General features: G+C 50.1%; 1 protein-coding gene across 1 annotated transcript; it reads right to left on the bottom strand.

Annotated features, from left to right (window-relative positions):
- Positions 1 to 232: 232 nt before the first annotated feature.
- Positions 233 to 17,929, bottom strand: evplb (envoplakin b). Its single transcript, XM_030347160.1, has 22 exons — positions 17,702 to 17,929; positions 15,274 to 15,373; positions 14,440 to 14,594; positions 14,109 to 14,232; positions 13,441 to 13,572; positions 12,674 to 12,715; positions 12,109 to 12,270; positions 11,638 to 11,745; positions 11,332 to 11,427; positions 11,109 to 11,219; positions 10,228 to 10,374; positions 9,702 to 9,856; positions 9,278 to 9,375; positions 7,475 to 7,647; positions 6,683 to 6,861; positions 6,191 to 6,329; positions 5,669 to 5,862; positions 5,269 to 5,419; positions 5,049 to 5,132; positions 4,766 to 4,873; positions 4,555 to 4,647; positions 233 to 4,022 (listed from the first exon to the last, which is right to left on the bottom strand). Exons 1-22 carry the CDS (start codon positions 17,737 to 17,739, stop codon positions 513 to 515), a joined length of 6,099 nt encoding a protein of 2,032 aa, XP_030203020.1. The 5' UTR covers positions 17,740 to 17,929; the 3' UTR covers positions 233 to 512.
- Positions 17,930 to 19,994: the final 2,065 nt, after the last annotated feature.

Here is a 19,994-nt window from a genome sequence, read left to right as displayed (position 1 = left end):
GCTTTGGATAAAAGCATCGGCTAAATGCCCTAAATGTAAATATCATGTAATAGTAGTTTGTTCATTATTTAATACTTATTTGGTAAACTCCTTCTGACTAATGTGCTGTGCTTATTATGCATTTATGAATTTGAACTTTTCTTCATAATCCTGACAGTGCCTCAGTGACGTCACAAGCTAGAAGATATAACAGAGTTCACAAAACATACCCAAATAAAAGCACCCAGAGTGGTCAACGTTTATTTATTATTATTTTATTTAATTTAAGAGCTTATCAGGAATGGGATGGATTTGAATCAAGAAACCAGAAACCCCAAGTTCAGAGGATCAAAACACAAACGTTACAATATCTCCTAGCTAGCTTTTAAAAGAACACACACAAACAGTTTGATCAAAACAAGAAACAAAGACGATTCATACCTTCATGTAAACAGAGATATAGCATAACTCCTCTGACATTGGATTATTCTCATTAAAGCCGTCCTAGCACCTGTGGGGGTCTCCTGCGGGGATCAGACCTGGCTGGTGGAATTGAAGTGGTAGTTGGAGTAGGAGGGCGGGTTGGCGTCGGTGGAGACTGCAGGCAGCAGCAGCAGCCCTGTGGTCGGGTCCTTCTGGCAGCGCTCCATGGCCTGCTTATAGGTGATCTTCTCCTTGGTGACGGGGTCCACCAGCTCCGCGGGGAACGAGGCCTCGTCCCGCAGGTGTTTGGCCACCTCCTCGCTGATCAGCCTGCCGGCCAGCGCCTCCGTAACAGTGAGGCGGCCCGTCTTGGCCGGGTTCACCAGCCCCCCGGTGAGGTGCTGGGCCTCCAGGTACCTCAGCGCGCTCTCGTGGGGGATCCAGCCCTTCTCCGCCGCCTGCCCCGTGGACAAGCGCTCCTTGGTCTGGGGGTCCTCCACCCCGGTGAAGGCCTTCTGTGCGTGGAGCAAGGTGTGCATGTTCCCCTGGTCTATGAGCCCGATCTTAACCGCATGGTGGACCGACACCTTGTCCTTCTTGTTGAGGTCGACTATCCCCCCGCTTGCCGCCTGGGCCTCCAGGAGTTTGAGGGCCGTGTTGGGGTCAATGAGTCTGCGTGTGAGCGCGCTCCTCACAGACATGCGGCTCTCAGTGGTGGTGTCGAAGATGCCGGAGATCGGGTAAAGCTCGTCCCCTGCTGTGGACAACAGGCTGCCCATGCTGCTGCTTTTCTGACGGGAAAGGCTTGAGTAAGGTTGAGTGTTAAGAGTGGGGAACGAAGTCCGAAGGGAAGGGGGCATGGAGTTGAGAGGGGAGGAATCCAGGAATGTTGTCGGCGACTTTGGGATCGTCTTTGTAGGAATGTATGGCTTCTGGGTTATACCCGCAACAAGGAGAGCAAATTCAGAGATGTGCATCTTTCCGTCCTTGTAGGACTGCAGTTCGTATTGGGTCAGGCGTCCGTCCCTCAGAGCCTCATCGATGGAGTATTGCTTCCCACTCTTGCGATCCTGCAGCATTATAGTCTCACCCTCCCGGTCACTGGACCTGATCTCCTCCCAGTCGCTCTCTAGCTCCTGCAGATTGATGTACTGCTTCTTGTCGATCAGGCCCTGGAGGTAGGCATCGTATGGAGACATGTCTTGACCAGTCTCTGGATCAAAGATGGAGATACGGGTGGACAGGTTGGTTTCTCTGGTGTGGGTCTCCGTGTGCTCTTCTTTCTTCACGCTGTTCAGTAACTCCAGGATGAGGGAGTCCTTCTGATTGATCTTCTCCTTTTCGTTCAGGATCTCTCTCTCCAGTCGCTGCAGCTCTGTCTGTGTCTTGACGCTTCGCTGCCGGGTCACCTGGGTCCGCTCGCTCACTATCTTGGACTGCTGGTGGAACGTGGTGCTCACCGTCTGCCTCTCCGTCTCCAGCGTCCGGAGCTCCCTGAGGAGGTTGTCCTTCTCCTTCTGGAGTGTATCTCGACTCAGGGTGAGAGAGGTCTCCTCCGTAGAAGTGCTGGACCTCGAAGTCTGCAGACGGATCAGCCTTGAACTCATTCTCCCGATGTTATCTTCCTGGTCCCTCCTGAAGTTTTTCTCTTGCGTCAGGCGTTCCCTGAGGTGGTCCCTCTCAGCCTCCACCGCGGGGTCCTTCTCCACACGGACCACCTCTCTGTAAACCACCTTCTCACAGGACTTCTCTTTCTGCACGACCTCTATCTTGACCATCAGGTTGCGGATTTCTCTCTCGATGCTACTGATGTTATTGCTCTCCATCTCCATGTTCCTGCGCAGCTCATCTGTGAGTTTCTCGAGCTGGGGGTCCCTCTCCACCTTGAGGACCTCTTCGATGATGATCTTCTCCTCGATGGGAGCTGGAGCATTCTCCAGCTCAAGAATGAGGGACCTGATCTGCCTGAGCTCCATCTCTACTTGAATCTTCTTCTGGCGGTCATCTGTCTGGGACACTAGTTTCTCCTTTTCCTCAACCAAGGATCGGAGCTGTCTCACCTGTAGCTCAAGCTTTCGGCGAGCCTTCACTTCGTCATCCATGGTTTGGTTGAGCTTCTCGTGCTCCACTATCTGCTTAGGGTCTCGCTCAAGACGGATCAGCTCCGTAATAACAATCAGCTCTTCTGGCTTTTGCCTCTCAAGGACAATGTATTTGTTCTGCAGGTCGAAGACGGCCTCCTCCACACTCCGTCGTGCCTGCACCTCCTCCCTATAGTTCCTCCGCATTCTGTCAGCCTCCTTCTCCAGCAGCGGGTCATTCTCATATCTGATCACCTCTTTGTTGACCAGCTGCAACTCCACCTTGGACTTTTCGAGCTTCAGCACATCCCTTTCGTTCCGGAGCCGTTTCAGCAGATCCAGGGTAGTGTCGTAGTTCAGCTGCAGACGAGACACCTGGTTGTTCAGCCTCTGGAGCTCTCTGAGCACCTCCGGGCTCTTCTCCTCTTTGATCAGCTCCTGAGTGACCTCCTGGTACTCGATCTTTGGCTTCTGAGAGCGAACAGTGGTCAGGCTCTTCGTCACTGTGGTGGTTTCCTTCTCTAAATCAGCACGGTTTCGACTGAACTCCGCCAGCAGTTTCCTCAGCCTCACCAGCTCCAGCTCCGTCTCCGGATCCACCCTGTAGATCTCGTTGACGACCTCATTGATCTCCACCCTTGGTCTGATCTTTTCCACTTCACTGTAGCGCAGCTTTAGAGCGGTCAGATCCTTGATCAGGATGTGATTCTCTTCTACCTCTTCCTCAAGGGCCATGCGGAGCTTCCTTGATTCTTCAACCAGGTCGGGGTCTTGCTGCACCTGGTTCACCACCTTGGTGACGATCTTGGGTTGGATGGTTGGAATGACCCTCTCCAGCGTGTTGATTTCGGACCTTGTGCTAAAGATGTCTTCATTGAGTAACTGGCATCGGTTCCCCTCGTCTGCGATCTCGTTCTGGAAAATGAGGACGGACTTCAACATCTCTGGATCCTTGTCCAGCCTTATCACCACCTTCTTCACCACCCTCTGCTTGATTTTTGGGGCCCGTTGAGATAACACCGTAATCTCTGTCCTCATCTGCACTGTTTCCGTATCTCTTGTCTGCAGGTCCATACGCATCCTACTCATCTCTTCTCGAATCCTGGTCATCTCCTTGTCGAGCTGAGGGTCTCTCTCGTACTCTGTGAGGACCTTGGTCACCAGCTTGGGCTCGATGGTGGACAGCTGCCTCTCCATCTTGAGAACCATCTCTGTGGTGATCTCTATTTTGGTGCGTGTCTCCGACCTCTTTGAGGTCTCCTCCTGGATCTTGTTCTTCAGGGACCGCAGCTCAGCCTCCACCTTGGGATCCCGGTAGTATTGGACCACTTCCTTCTCCTCCAGCCGCTCGACTCCTCTCCGGCTCTTCAGCGAGACGAACCTCTGTCTGTAGGTTTCCAGGTTGTTCTCGGTGTGGACGCGCCGTTCCTTCTCCTCGTTGAGCTCCCTCTTCAGGACGTCATTCTCCTCCAGGGTCTTCTTATCGCTCTGGAGCTGCATCTGCTGCTTCACCACCACCTGGCTCACCTGCTCCTCACTCTGCACGGGAGAGAGAACAAGGAGTTCAGAGGGAGACCAACCTTGGATGGTGAATAATGACGATTCAAATATAAATATTTGAACCAACCCATGGAAGGCCCGCTGAGAAAGTACCAAAACTGCTCAGCAATCGTGCACGTTAACTACCCCACCTGCCAAGTACACTGCATGCTTACTCAGTTACATAATAAGTACACTAACATGCCGATAGCCCTATAATGCATTTTTAAAGGAGGAAACCAGCGCATAAAAAGGAGAACCTGCAAACTCCAAGGAGAAAGTCTACATTCAAGTTTAAACCACGGACGATGTAGCTTTGAGGCAGATAACCGAGGCTTCACCATGGAATCCAACCACCCAGTCCTTAAGAACCACACCCCAGCCTGGTCTTAGGAACCACATCCTCCCCTGGTCTTAGGAACTGCATCCTCCCCTGGTCTTAGGAACCACAACCTACCCTGGTCTTAGGAACCCAACCCCACTCTGGTCTTAGGAACCACACCCTACCCTGGTCTTAGGAACCACACCCTACCCTGGTCTTGATGTTCTTGGCCATCTTCATCTGGCTGAGCAGCTGGGTGTTCTCCGCAGACACCTCAGAGTAAAGGTTGATGAGGTCTCGCTCCTGCAGTGGAAACACAATACCACGTCACCACATGACCCAGAGAGAGCCTTAGCCTGGTGGTCCGTTATAGTTCATATTCAGGTGGATATCAGGGACTGCAGATGGCAGGCCTGTGTACCTTCTTCTGTACAGCATCCTTAAGTGTTGCCTTCGGAAGGATCTCTGTTTCTTCATTGTCATCGTCGGCCAAAGTTCCCTGAAACTTCTTGGATCTGACATCATACTCCTGAAACAATATCAATAAATATTGTAAATAAAGAAGTATTCACTTTGTATACCTTTGGACATATTAGGTATCATAGCCCCTTATCCCCCAGTCCCGGTCTTGATTCCATCTGGGCTCTCACCGCTAGCTGGCCCATCGCAAGCGAGACTTTAAAACATTCAGTGGACAGACTTACATTGAGGACGCTCTGCAGGTCATAAGAAAGCTCCTTGACTCGCTCCAAGTCATCCGCCTTCCTCTGGATGTCCACCACGATCCTCTACACCAAACAAAAAGCACAACTCGGTTAACGAGGAAGGGGAGATCCAACACTGGTGTCAGAGGGGTGGATACCAGAAGACCATGATTGAGTTAGGAAACATTAGATGATATCCAGGATCAGTAAGAGACGTCACCTTCTGAGAGTTGTGTTTGCTGTTGATCTGAGCCGATTCGTCGGAGGCCAGGATGTTGTTGTTGGGGAGGTTGACCAGGAAGAAGTCCAGAGACTGGGCCGCATTCTGGAACGCTTGGTTCTTGTTGTTAGCCTCTTGGATGATCCTCATCCTGGAACAGAGTTCAATTCAACATTAGCTTAGCATTGAGCTAAATGAAGACAACAGTTCAGTAATTTAGGCTGGAGAGCAGAGTTGGTTCAAAAGGAGAGTAAGAGATAGGAGCGAGCATGCTAAGCCTACAGGTTGGATGATGAAACTGGGGTTTGAACAAAGAACATTTTGGCTGGCAGTTGAAAACTCATCAGCCAATCCTGAGCACACGCATGCACACATGCACACAAGCACACCCAGCCCTCACCTCTCCTGCAATTCATTGTTGATGTTGGTGTAGCGGTTCTTGAGCTGCTTCACCTGCGCCCCCTGGTGGTGGATATCGGGACAGTACTCGCTGTAGACCTTCTGCAGAGGACTTCCGGCCTGCTGGGTGAGCTCCAGCTCCCGGCCCAGTTTATAGACTTCGTCCTGCTGGGATTGCAGCTCCGACTGCATGGTCTGTCAAACCGAGAGCCATGGGAATAAAAACCAGGGAAATAACATGAATAATACAGTCATTGTTATAACCTACAGTTATCAACCATAATAAGGATGCAATTTATTAAACATGCTAATTTAATAATCTTATATATCAGTTACTGTTCTTATGACTTATGGCTTATCTTTCCTTATCTATCCTTTGCTTGCCAAACAAGCCAATAAGGTGGACTTTAATTGGTCAGCTGTCAGTTGTTGACCAAGTCTTTTATTATTTGTTATTATTTTTTATTTTTTATCTATCGGCAGTTCTGTTGACGTCGTGTATGGCTCGCTGGGATTACGTCACCTGTAGCTGTTTGCTGCGGTCCTTCAGGGCGCCGGGAGCGGCCGACAACGGGCCGTCCGCAGCGAGCTGCTCCTCTGAAGCAGAGACCGATCCGTCCACACGGTGGAGCTGTTTCTCCAGGAACATGACCGCGGTTGCTCTGCAGGGAGAGAAAGAGGCAGATCGGGGCGAATTAATTCAAATCTCCAGTAAGGAACTCGTGCTATGGGCGGCTGACAAGCCACAACTTCCAATGAGAAGCTGGAAATATGTTTGATTAATATTCTCCAGAGATTCTTGCCTTTCAGCACAAAACATTGACTCAAAAATCAGAATATTCCTTAAAACCCCTCGACCTTGCGAACGCCTACACCTTTAAACACAAGTATGTGTGCTTCCAATTAGTTAGTATACACTATAAATGTGCTTCCTGTAGTTGGTTCCTGTAGTTACTTCCTGTAGTTATTTCCTGTACATGCTGTTGTTACTTCCTCCCTCCTCTTCCTCTCTTACTTCTTGTTGTAGAGCTCCATCAGGGTGTTGACATTGTTGAACTTGCTGTTGATGGCGTCCATCTTGACGGGCAGCGTGGCGGTGGTGGGCCCCAGGGGCTTCTGGGTAATAATCGGTGCCATCTCGCGCTGGACGGCTGCCTTCTGGGACTCCAGCCGCCGCACGGCCGTGGTGGTCTCCTGGGAGGAGAACACAGGATGGACTCTCCTCATGTGGTATGTCGTGGTGTAGGACCTCCAGGAACAAGAGGCCACTGGTCTGCTACTGAGTGGGACTCCCAGGGTTACAAAGTAAAAGTCTCCTGTTAAGTGGAGGCTTAAGAGAACAGCCTCCACTTAACAGGGAGGACTTTTACTTTGTAGAGTGACCTGGAAGGACTTTTACTTTGTAGAGTGACTTGAAAGGACTTTTACTTTGTAGGGTGACCTGGAGGGACTTTTACTTTGTAGAGTGACCTGAAAGGACTTTTACATTTTAGAGTGACCTGAAAGGACATTTACTTTGCAGAGTGACCTGGGGGGACTTTTACTTTAGAAACGCATAATTATTCATCCTATATGTAGAGGGACCTGGAGGGACTTTTACTTTGTAGAGTGACCTGGAAGCACTTTTACTTTGGAAACATGGAATTGTTCATCACATGTGTAGTGACCTGGAAGGACTTTTACTTTGGGAACGTGGTATGGCTCATAACATGTGTAGAGTGACCTGGAGGGACTTTTACTTTGGCAAGTGAACTGTTATATGCTGTGATCCACCAGGAGGTACTCTTTTCTGAGTCATAGCTCTCACCTCGTGGTCCTTGAGCCGCCGGGCCAGTTCCTTGGTGGGTTCTCCCCGGTCGAGGGGCGACCGCAGTGTGGTCAGGACCTTCTTCTCCTGCTGATCCAGGTCCTTCCACAGCCGGTCCAGCTGGCCGGACAGCAGCCCAGCCTGGGGGTCCTCAGGGGAGCTCTGCACAGACACTGAGACGGACCAGAGTGTTAAGAGGGCCTCCGGACCCAGACCCCTGACCCAGCATTCACCCTCAGCCTAAACACTAACCCGCAACCCAATCTCTTAACCCTAACCTCATACTTTAACCCTAAGCTCATCGATCTCTACCTCTACCCTAATTAAACTTAACCACCCGAATACTTAAACCTAACCATCCCATGTCCTGGAAGTGACACCTAGCAAACATACGGCACGCCCACTTCTCCTCCTTAGTGACACTAACTGGAGATGTAGTGAATCCATTTGCAAACCAGAGAGGACTTTTCAAATGTTATACAATGGCTGTACAAAGCTATGTACGTTATTTTATTTTCAGCCAATCAATGCTCAGTCCACAGCCTGGTCTTGTTTACCTCTGTTTAACGAGGTCCAGAAAGACGAGCACATCGCCTCAGGGCGTCAATTAAGAGTTTTAATTAATGCTGGCTGGCAGGTTTATTTAAAACACTCTAATTGGTTCAGCCCAGCTACACACATGAACCTGGAGTTCAGCCTCAGGCTCTAGAGGAGCCTTTGCAGACTGACTATCTGTCTGTCTGCCATCTGTCTGCTATCTGTCTAGCTGTCTGTCATTCTAACTGCTATCTGTCTGTCTGCTATCTGTCTATCTCTTTGTCTGTCTGTCTACCTGTGTGTCTTTCCATCCATCTTTCTGTCTGTCTCTCTGTCTGTCTGTCTCTCTATCTCTGTTTGTCTCTCCGTCTGTCTGTCTGTCTGTCTGTCTGTCTGTCTGTCTGTCTGTCTGTCTGTATATCTCTCTGTCTACCTGTCTATCTGTCTGTCTGCCAGTATGTTTGTCTCTCTATTTGTCTGTCTGTCTGTCTGTCTGTCCATCTGTCCGTCTGTCTGTCTCTCTGTCTGTCTGTATGTTCGTCTGTCCGTCCGTCCGTCTGTCTCTCTGTCTGTCTGTCTATCTGTCCTTCTGTCTGTCCCTCGGTCTCTCTGCTGTCCCACTGTCTCTATGTCTGTCTGTCTGTCCTTCTGTCTGTCCCTCTGTCTCTCTGTCTGTCTGTCCCACTGTCTCTCTGTCTGACTGTCTGTCTCTCTATCTCTCTGTTTGTCTATCCGTCTGTCCGTCTGTCCGTCTGGCTGTCTGGATGTCTGTCTGTCTGTATATCTCTCTGTCTACCTGCCTATCTGTCTGTCTGTCTGTCTGTCTGTCTGTCTGTCTGTCTGTCTGTCTGTCTGTCTGTCTGTCTGTTTGTCTGTCCGTCCATCTGTCTTTCTGTATATCCCTCTGTCTACCTGTTTATCTGTCTGTCTGTCCATATGTCTGTCTGTTTGTCTCTCTTTCTGTCTGTCTGTCTGTCTCTCTATCGCTCTGTTTGTCTGTCTATCTGTCCGTCCGACCGTCCGTCTGTCTGTCCTTCCCTCGGTCTCTCCGTCTGTCTGTCCTTCTGTCTGTCCCACTGTCTCTCTGTCTGTCTGTCTGTCTGTCTGTCTGTCTGTCTGTCTGTCTGTCTGTCTGTCCTTCTGTCTGTCCCACTGTCTCTCTGTCTGTCTGTCTGTCTGTCTGTCTGTCTGTCTGTCTGTCTGTCTGTCTGACCTTCTGCCTGTCTGTCTGTCTGTCTGTCTCTCTGTCAGTAAGTCTGTCATCACCAGCTCTCTGTGGACGGACGGCGTCGGCCTCCGCAGTCCTCAGCGAGGTCCTCAGAGCGGCGCGTCGTCTCTTGAGGTCTGTCAACTCCTGCTCCAGGCTAATGTACACAAACACACCAAGGTCAACACAACGCCACGCACACTGAGGTACACAGACACACACCTCGTCACGGTCCAGTCACCTCAGGGGGTCATGTGACGTCACAGGTCTGTGTTGAGCAATGGTTTTTAAATCCACTGTCACCCTATATCTGACACAACCCTTTATAGGGTTGTGTCAGCCTATATATGGGCGTGTCCACTGACATGTGTGGCAGTGTCAGTCCATATACAAGAGTGTCACCCTATATAAGGGCGTGTCAGTCTATATATTGGCGTGTTAGTTTATATATGGGCGTGTCACGTGGGCGTGGCCCTCTTGTACCTGTCGACCTTCTTGAGGGCCTCCGTGTCCGGGGGCGGGATCATGACGCAGGCGCCCGGTAGGCTCATGGTCGTCCCGTCGCCCTTCTGGACCTCCCACTTCCTGTTGTCTGCATTGGACCTCAGGGTCAGGTTCTCCCCGCGGGTCACGGAGTCCTGGAGGGGAGGAGCTACAGGTCAGGGGGAGGTCGTACATCCTGATCTGTCACGATAATGTCACGATAATGTCATCATAATGTAATGATAATAATCATTATTATGTTATGATATCTGTCATCATCATGTCATAACTGTCATGATAATGTCATGATATCTGTCATGATAATGTCATGATATCTGTCATGATAATGTCCTGATAATGTCCTGATAATTTCATGATAATGTCATGATACCTGTCATCAATGTCATGATAATGTCCTTTAATCATTATTATATCATGACATGGTGACCACATTACAAAGTTCATGACAACACGATGCAACCGTCCCCATAACAACAAGGTCCCAGCGCCATGGTAACGGCCATACCCCTCGTTCCGTCCATTCGCACACAGGGAGGGCGGGGCCGGCCCGGGGGTGCGGGGCCCGGCGCTGCTTCAGCGGGGCCACCCGGTGGCTGAGCTCCGTCAGGGCGGCCAGACGCTGCACGTTACGCTCCACAGCCGGCTCGTCCGCCTGCACACACGGTTAGCACGGTTACAGGATGTACACCACGTATGATACAGAGGGGGGGGGGGGGGGGGGGGATTAGGAGTCACTGTTACCATGGTCACAGGATGTACACCACGTCTGATATAGAGGGGAGTATGAGTAGTCACCGTTACCATTTTTACAGGATGTGCGCCACGTATGATACAGAGGAGGGTTATAAGAAGTCACTGTTACCATGGTTACAGGATGTACACCATATCTGTTGTAGAGGAGGGGTATGAAGAGTCACTGTTACCATGGTTACAGTATAAAATAAAGGGGAGGAGTATAAGGAGTCACCGTTACCATGGCTACGGTACATAAACAACGTATAATATAGATGAGGGGTATATGGCCACACAATTGCCATGGTTACAGTGAGAGAATACAACATATGATATATTTATCAGTGCACACCCAGACTTCAGACAGTTACACAGCGAGAGGGTATACCCAACCCGGGTACGATTGACGGCCCTGTTTACACAACAGAAACATCTCATTGTGTAATGGTTTCTGAATCCAGATTGTATCTGGAGTGAGAAAGACATTCCTAAACCGGTTTGGCGGAGGCGTAGTGTTTGTGGTGAACGAGTTGACATTGTTTGGATAACGTCGAGCATAGAGCTACAATAACCTGATCTATAGAGCTAGGGTGTATAGAGCATACAAGTCAGAGACACAGGGTAGAGTGGGCGGTGTAGAGAGCTCTGTCCTACTTCGAGTGCCAATAGGAATTCAGGTGTGCTCTTATTGGCTGAAACATTGGGGTCCAGGTTGCCATGGAGACGCTTGAGGGAGTCGGCCATCGTCTCTGCGTCCAGCTGGAACTGGCCGTGACAATCACACAAACACACGTTTAGTTTGGTTCTCATCAACACAAGACACAGACATGTGTGTGTTTGTGTGTCTGTGTGCGTGTGTATGTGTGGGCGCATCTACCTTCCTGTAGTCCTCGATGTTGTCCAGATGTGTCTCCTGAGCGAGGCAGAGGTTGAGGAACTTTTGCCACTCGGCCGCTACCTTCTCCTTATGAGCCTGTAAACACACACACACACACACACAAACACACACACCAGAGACACACACACACCAGACACACACACACAGAAATAATTAACTGTTAGAGAAGTGGTAGATTTATATGGTGTTTTTAAACATTTGTTTGCTGAGAGAGAGAGAGAGAGAGAGAGAGAGAGAGAGAGAGAGAGAGAGAGAGAGAGAGAGAGAGAGCGAGAGACCTCGTACCAGTATGGTGGGGCTCCCCGGGTGGTTCTTGGCCACCAGTGAGTCTCCCAGTTCCTGCAGCTGGTTGCTGTTGGTCTCGTGGACCAGTAGACCACTGTTCTTAAATTTCTGGAAGGATAGAAAATAAAAAACAAAACAAAAGTGAGTTTCCTTTCATGAATTCTATGATTGATATTCTACGTTCCAATAACACCAACACCTGAACCAAAAAGCTGCTCTCATACCTCAATACAGGGAGATTCCATACAGACATTTCCCCCAACGTAATTAACTCCCTCATTTACACACACACTCTCTCTCTCTCTCTCTCTCTCTCTCTCTCTCTCTCTCTCTCTCTCTCCCTCTCTCCCTCTCTCCCTCCCTCCCTCCCTCTCTCCCTCCCTTTCTCTCTCCCTACCCCCTCCATCCCCCCTCCCTCTCCCCCCCCCTCCCCTCCCCACCTCTCCCCCTCTCTTCCCCATCCCCCCTCACCTCGTACTCCATGCGGACCCCGGCGGGGTCGTTCATCTGGTCGCTCCAGTCTCGCTGCAGGACGCGCTGCTGCTGGTCCGACATGAAGCCCAGTTCCTTGCTGCAGCTCTGCATGTAGTCCAGGAGGGAGGAGAGGGCCCGCCGGCGGGCCTCCGAGCTGTCCTACAGCACACACACACACACACACACACACACACACACACACACACACACACACACACACACACACACACACACACACACACACACACACACACACACACACACACACATACACACACACAGGGACACACACACACACACACACAGGGACACAGAAACACACACACACAGACAGACACATAAACAGGGAGACACACACACACACATGGAGACACACACACACACACACACACACAAACACACACACACACAGGGACACACACACACACACACACGTATTAAACAATATGTTAGAAAAAGCGTTGTGGGCGAAGCATTGTGGATTGCAAACAACCCAACATACATTCACAAATGCACACACACACATATACAATCCCCCCCACACACAGACACACACACTTACCAGGAGCTGGTTGTATTTCTTGAGAACTGCGGCATACTCCTCCTGTCAATCAGAAAGACGTGACTCTGTGAGACTGCTGTTTGGTTATACAATGTTCCAATGCCTTAGTAGTACTGGACTACTGCGATATAATACTAATCGACCAACACATTACCCTCCTAATATTATCTCGGGGTATCAGACTTCTGCAGTACCATAGAATACTAGACTGGAGTAGTACTGGAAAGTACTGGTGTGTATATGTTGTGTATCTAGTAATGCTGGTGTGTGTGTGTGTGTGTGTGTGTGTGTGTGTGTGTGTGTGTGTGTGTGTGTGTGTGTGTGTGTGTGTGTGTGTGTGTGTGTGTGTGTGTGTGTGTGTGTGTGAATATAGTAGTACTTGACAGACAGGTTGAGACCAGGTTGTAGACCATTGGGGGGTTCTGAGGGGTCTGTCTGGGGGGTCTGGGGGGGGGGGGTGCTGGGGTCTGGGGTCTGAGGTCTGTGGGGGGGTCTGGGGGGGGGTCTGGGGGTCTGATGTCTGTGTGGGGGGCTGGGGGGCTGGGGTCTGTGTGGGGGTCTGGGGGGGGGGGGGTGCTGGGGTCTGAGGTCTGTGGGGGGGTCTGGGGGGGGGGGTCTGGGGGTCTGATGTCTGTGTGGGGGGCTGGGGTCTGTGTGGGGGTCTGGGGGGGGGTCTGGGGGAGGAGGGGGCTCGGGTCTGGGGGTCTGGGGGATGAGAAGGCTGGGTTCTGGGGGTTTTGGGGTCTGTGTGGGGGGTCTCGGGGTACCTTGGACAGGTTGGTCTTGGGGTCCAGCTGGACCTTGTACTCCTGGATCTGATCGTGGAGCAGGTTGTGGGCGGCGACTTGCTTCTCCACGTCGGAGAGCTGAGGACCGTAGGACTCCGCCTCTATCTCCCTCTGACAGACACACAACAACACAACACATCAACACAGCAACACAACACATCAACACAACAACACATCACAATACAACACATGAACACAACACAACACAACAATACAACACAGCTGAGGACCGAGGACTCCGCCTCTATCTCCCTCTGACAGAGGAACAACAACACGACACATCAACACAACAACACAACAACACAACACAACACGTGAACAAAACAACACAACACAACACATTGGTGTCCGAATGTAAACAACAGGAGTGACTTAGACATGAGTCTGAATGCATCTTATACTTAAAGGAATATTCCAGTTTATTTTTGTATTTTTTATCTCTTTCTCATCTGTATGTTTCTCTAAAGTACCCCCACACTATCACAACTCTCTCAACGGGAAAGCATCTGAAAATAAACTACCAGAGTAATTACTCTCCTACGCTCTTATTGTGAAACCTCTTGGTCCCGGGCTCTTATTGTGAAGTGCCTTGGCCCCGGGCTCTTATTGTGAAGCGCCTTCGCCCCAGGCTCTTATTGTGGACTGACCTGCTTCTCTGGGAGCAGCCGGCCCCAGTCCAGCCTGGGCCCTGAGTCCACCTCGTTGACCTGCTCATAGAGCTCTCTGTAGATGGAGCAGTCCTTCACCCAGCGGTCATGGAGGTTCACCACACTGGGGGGGTTGGAGAGGGGGGGGGGGTTGGAGAAAGACATGTCAGAGGAAGACAGGTATGAACCTAGTTACCATTCATCCATGATCTCTCTCTCTCTCTCTCTCTCTCTCTCTCTCTCTCTCTCTCTCTCTCTCTCTCTCTCTCTCTCTCTCTCTCTCTCACTCTCACTCTCTCTCTCTCTCTCTCTCTCTCTCCAGGGGACTCACTCCTTCTGGATCTCCCCGACCTGGGGGTGTCCCAGCTTGCGGGCGCGGTCCACGTCCAGGAACAGGTCCTTCAGCAGCCCCTCCGCCTCCGCCAGGCAGGCAGTGTTCTGGGGCTGGTGGACCAGGGGCGCGCCCTTAGTCTCTCGCCCGGTGTCCTGCACACACACACACACACACACACACACACACACACACACACACACACACACACACACACACATGCGCACACACACACACACGCACAAATGCACACACACACACACACACACACACACACACACACACACATAAATACGCACGTTTATACAGACACACACACACATACACACACAGGCACGAACACAGGCTGGACCAGTGCTCCGTGATGATCAACGGTAGGGAAGGGAAATGATTTTCCCAGAGGAGCTCTGTCACTCTCATGAGTCAGGGCTCAGCGATGGTTCTGTGGAGGAACCGGTCGCAGCCTGGAGAACCGGACCGGTCTATCTGGTCTCATGATGGACATATGACAGGTGATATGGTTTCCTTTCGCTTAATTGGCTTGAATCATACGACTATCACCACTGAACCTAGTTTATCGGAATCGGCGGCTGGTGCGCACGTGTGTGTCTGTGTATGTGCAAATGTATGTTTGTTTTGTGTGTGTATGTATTTGGTGCTGTGTGTGCTGTGCGTATGTATTGTGTGCATTGTGAGTGTCTGTGTGAATGTATGTTTGTTTTGTGTATGTGTGCGTGTGTCTTTGTGTGTGCGTGCGTGCGTGCGTGCGTATGTGTGTGTGTGTGTTTGTGTGCATTTACATATGTCTGCATGAATATAATCTGTGTGTGTTACCTCTGCCAGAAGCTCTTCTGACTGCAGTATGTTCTTCTCCACCTGGTCGGCGTTGCGTTGCATGCGAGCGATCACCACCGTCAGGTCGGATGCCTGCGTCCTGGGCACACACACAAGGCATGCTGGGAAACATGGTACTACAACAGCCCTCTGGGATAAGACTGGATACTGCTGGAGAGTTTGTTAAAATTGCTTTCATTGATTAAATGACATCATTGTATTGATCCGTATGGGCAATCGTCAATTATTAAATTGGATCTGTGTTATGCAACCGACACACCAACACTGTCACAATTAGGTGAATAATAGACAAGAATTCCCAGTAGGAAGGGAACCACGGCCGAGGCTGAGGAACCACAACAGTGTACAGTCCTGACAGGAGGAGGTTCCCTCACGAGGGGGGGCCTTCCTGTCCTCACCCTCTTTTGTTCTTATCATTCCTACTCTACTTTACTGACACGCCCTGGTACAGAACCCAGGTGAACAGGTGGGGGGAGGGGGGGAGGGAGGGAGGGGGAAGGGAGGAGGTTGAAGGAGGAAGGGAGGGAGGGGAGGGGGGATGGAGGGGGGAAGGGGGGAGGTGTACTTGAGGTGTTTACTAAAATGTAACTTCTGGGTGTGAGGAAGCCTGAGTCAACAGAAAGACCCCCCACTGGTTTAAGGTTGAGGTGGTCTTACTCAACCAAACAGAACATATCATGGTAGACCTGTTGATATATTTAATACATCTTGTAGACTGCCTCAATGGGACTAATGCAGCAGGCCTGTATGCCACTATAGCCCCCCCCCCTGCCCCCTCCCTCAGAGCCTCAGTGGGTCATTATCAGTTCATCTCCACAGTTAACCATCTCTAGCGGCTTATCACGGCTCAAAGAGCTGGAGGGGCCCTCAGAACACGCCCATCCACAGGGGCTCCCCCACCGGGGGCCCCCGACCACACCGCCTCACTGGGTCCCCCCGACCACGCCTCCACACAGGGGCCCTCAAACACGGGAGGGAAACACTCCAAAGGGAAGGAAGAGTTCCGGGAGGAAGGGGCCGCCCTCGTTATCTCCCTGTCCCAGCCCTTCCCAGGAACCTTAACAGACCTGAGTCGACCATCATGGACCATAACAGAGGTAACACTGTTGGTCAACTCTATGAGCACATAATCTGAACCCAGTTTATAAACGTGTCTATCTTAATCATGATGAGTCGTTCCCCATCCACCAAATCTATCTGAGGTCTAACAACATCAACGTAGGAAAGAGATTCGTTAGAACTCACTCCCACACAGATGTGGAAATACCAAAGGTCCACGCAGTCACTGTATATCATCATGACACACACACACACACACACACACACACACACACACACACACACACACACACACACACACACACAAAGACACACCAACCCACTCTCTCTCTCTCTCTCTGTAGGTGTAACACAGGTGTGACACTGCCAACTTCTAGAACACACACACACACACACACACACACATACACACATTAACACACACACACACACACACACACACACACACACACACACACACACACACACACACACACACACACACACACACACACACACACACACACACACACACACACACACACACACAATCTCTGTTACCCTCTCTCTCTCTCTTAGTCATTAATGTTTTTCTTTCACTTTTGTCAGAAACCGACCGGACGTCAATGGCGCCAGATTTGGTTGGACAATTCTTTATGAGACAGCAAATACCAGCCGAAAATACAAAAAAAGAAAGCGTGGCTCCATGTTGTCCCAACTCTGAAGATTATCATGATAATTGGTAGCGTCGAAAAACACAAGTTAACACAAGATCAGGATGGCAGTACCTGTTTCATTAAACCGGACTGTTTATAACTCAGTGCACTCATACCTGGATATTTTCAGTCAGCATTAAGGCTAAAAGCTGATATACCTGAAGATATGAGTACAGTAGACCCCTTCACGTCTTATAAACTTTAAGAAACGTTGTACAGTATCAGACTCACACCTCTCTCTCTCTCTCTCTCTCTCTCTCTCTCTCTCTCTCTCTCTCTCTCTCTCTCTCTCTCTCTCTCTCTCTCTCTCTCTCTCTCTCTCTCTCTCTCTCTCTCTCTCTCTCTCTCTCTCTCTCTCTCTCTCTCTCTCTCTCTCTCTCTCTCTCTCTCTCTCTCTCTCTCTCTCTCTCTCTCTCTTCATTCATAACAACATTGAAACTGATGTGATCTACTCTCTGGCCTGAAGCCTGAAGGCGACAATAGCTGCTTTAAGTAACACAAATTACTCCTCTGCCCAGTTTTAGCACCTGATTCCGGCTGAACCTGATCCCGAGTCAACGCTCCGGGGGATTTAAAACTTCAAGGACCAGAGTCCGATCGGAGAGGAGAAGCACGACACAACAAAACACAACACAGCCCCGAAGGACACTCACTTGGTGATCTTCACGGGGCTCGGTTCCTTTTTAGACATCCTGTCGCTCCGTGGGTCCGTGCTGTCACTCGCGGGTCTCCGGTGCTCTGACGGGTTAAAGCGCCACTCATCTGCTGGACTCCACCTGCGAGGCGGGACCCACCTGTGGGTGCTGGGAGGAGCCCAACAGGAGTATCCCGCCTCGCTGCATGAGCCACAGACCGGGCAGACCCGTTCCGCTGCTTGCTCGATCTCCTTTTTTATTAATTCGAATATCTGGGTCCAAGCGGACCGCGGAGGGATACACCGCCCACCGCTGCATGGGCTCTTCACTTCACCTTGCTGCACATAATAACACTATAGTACTATTATAGTCATAGTAGTACTATAGTCTACTGATAGTTATATTATAGTCATATTATTACACCATGTTGCTCTGGGCTGTTCACTACCATAGTCATTACAATTAGGGCATTAAGCAGACCCTATAATCCAAAGCGATTTACATCGGTACGCACAATGACACCAACGGCAGATTCATCCATAAAAGGCGAGAGCCAGCTCGTCAGGAGCAGTTAGGGTCACTCAGCTAGGAGGAGCTGGGGATCGAACTAGCAAGCTTTCGGTTACAAGGCAACTGCTCTACCTCCAGAGCTAATCCGACCCGAACAGACATGTCATCAACCCATGCTTTATTACCCTATTCACTACTTTAGTCGTATTATTACCTCATGCTACATTAGGCTATTCACTTCTATAGTCGTGTTCTTATTTACACCATGCTGCATTAAGCTATTCACTTCTATAGTCATGTTAATACACCATGCTGCATCAGGCTCAGTTGACAATAAAGATGAGGCTGACAATAAAGATCCACCAGAAGAGACACCTGATGGCTACTGCTGGGGATGGAGAATGTGACTGAATGGGTTTTACTGGCACACTCAGAGACGTGAGGTCATTTGTATTGTATTGTATGACAATTTATTCTTTTATTGTATGACAATGTATATATGTGAAGCACTTTGAGCCTGTGAAAAGTGCTATATAAATAAAGTTGCCTTGCCTTGCCTTATGTTTTACACCAGGCTGGCTGCAGCGCAAGGTTTTATTTAAACAGACGTGATGCGTGACCGCTGAAAAAAACTTAGGACAGATGAGGCTGAAGATATGTAAGAAGACCTTAAGCTCGCCCTAAGTAGGCCTTAAGGCTGATAGGCCTTAGGCGGATCAATGGACACTAAGGTCTACTAAACTGACTACTTAACATTCAAAATGACTTTTTACACTAAACGCAACCCATTTACCCTCACCGGTTTTCATGGGACAATGTCACAGGGTTAGATCAAAGTAAATCTGAGGGGATATTAAACCGGCTGTAATGTCTGTCTGTATGTCTTTATTCAGGCTCGATGTGTTTGGTTTAATGTAGGTCTAACATCTGTAATTCAGGTTTTACGGACTCCATTCCATGAGTTCCTTTCACTGCTGAAAGGAGAGACCGGGCCTTGTGATCCTCGGACACGCCTGTACACCTAAACTGTTTTAGTGCGGCTGTGTCTCACTCTCCCCGTGGTTCACGGTTTATAATGTCTAAAGTCTAGGGGGACGTAATCAACCACTGCTTTATATATCTGCAGCACAAAATGTCCTGTAGGCCTTCAGTCAGCCTCTACAAACCTATATCTTCACAGTCCCAATCAGCTCTGAACAACACATGTTTTTCTGGTGTGCTGGTGTGTGTGTGGGTGTTTGTGTGTGAGCATGCAGTCAGGAGGCCCAAACACACACTGACAGACTCACAGAATCGGGACTATCAGCAGGGCGCACACACCCAGCCCAACAATCTCCTGGCATCAGACAAGTCAAGGTCTACCGGAGAAGGAATGCGGCCATAAGGGATGGGCCCGCAACCCGCTGCTGATAACAGAGGCCTCACTGAGGCCTTATGTCACGTGTGTGTGTTTATGTAAAGACAGAGTAGTGATTTGTCGACTGTAACCTGTAGCCTAGACCTGAGTGTGTAGGAGTGGACGACACTAGAGTCAATCGCTGCCATTCCTGTCATAGCATCGTACAAAGGCTGTTTGGAGAGGCTTGGTTGACCGGCTGTTGGGCTGTCCAACTTCATGCCTGCTCTAGGTGTGACTGCGTCACACCTAGAGCAGGCAGGTACTCCGGCCACACCTGTCATTCCTACACGAGGAGCCGCTCACAAAAGTGATGACAGCGTAATGGTAATGAAAAGAGGCTGACAATAAAGATCCACCAGAAGAGACACCTGTTGGCTACTGGTGGGGATGGAGAATGTGACT

Source organism: Gadus morhua, chromosome 2, assembly GCF_902167405.1.
Source record: "Gadus morhua chromosome 2, gadMor3.0, whole genome shotgun sequence".
In the NCBI taxonomy this organism is placed as follows: domain Eukaryota; kingdom Metazoa; phylum Chordata; class Actinopteri; order Gadiformes; family Gadidae; genus Gadus; species Gadus morhua.
Note: the sequence above shows the minus strand (reverse complement) of the source record. Positions and strands in the feature narration are given on the sequence as shown.

Coding starts and splice junctions, on each gene's coding strand:
- evplb (XM_030347160.1), bottom strand. CDS start 17,739: ATGTCTAAAAAGGAACCGAGCCCCGTGAAGATCACCAA. Junction 11,746..12,108: donor GGGTCCGCATGGAGTACGAG/GTGAGGGGGGAT, acceptor CTATCCTTCCAG/AAATTTAAGAACAGTGGTCT. Junction 5,863..6,190: donor ACCGCAGCAAACAGCTACAG/GTGACGTAATCC, acceptor TCGGTTTGACAG/ACCATGCAGTCGGAGCTGCA.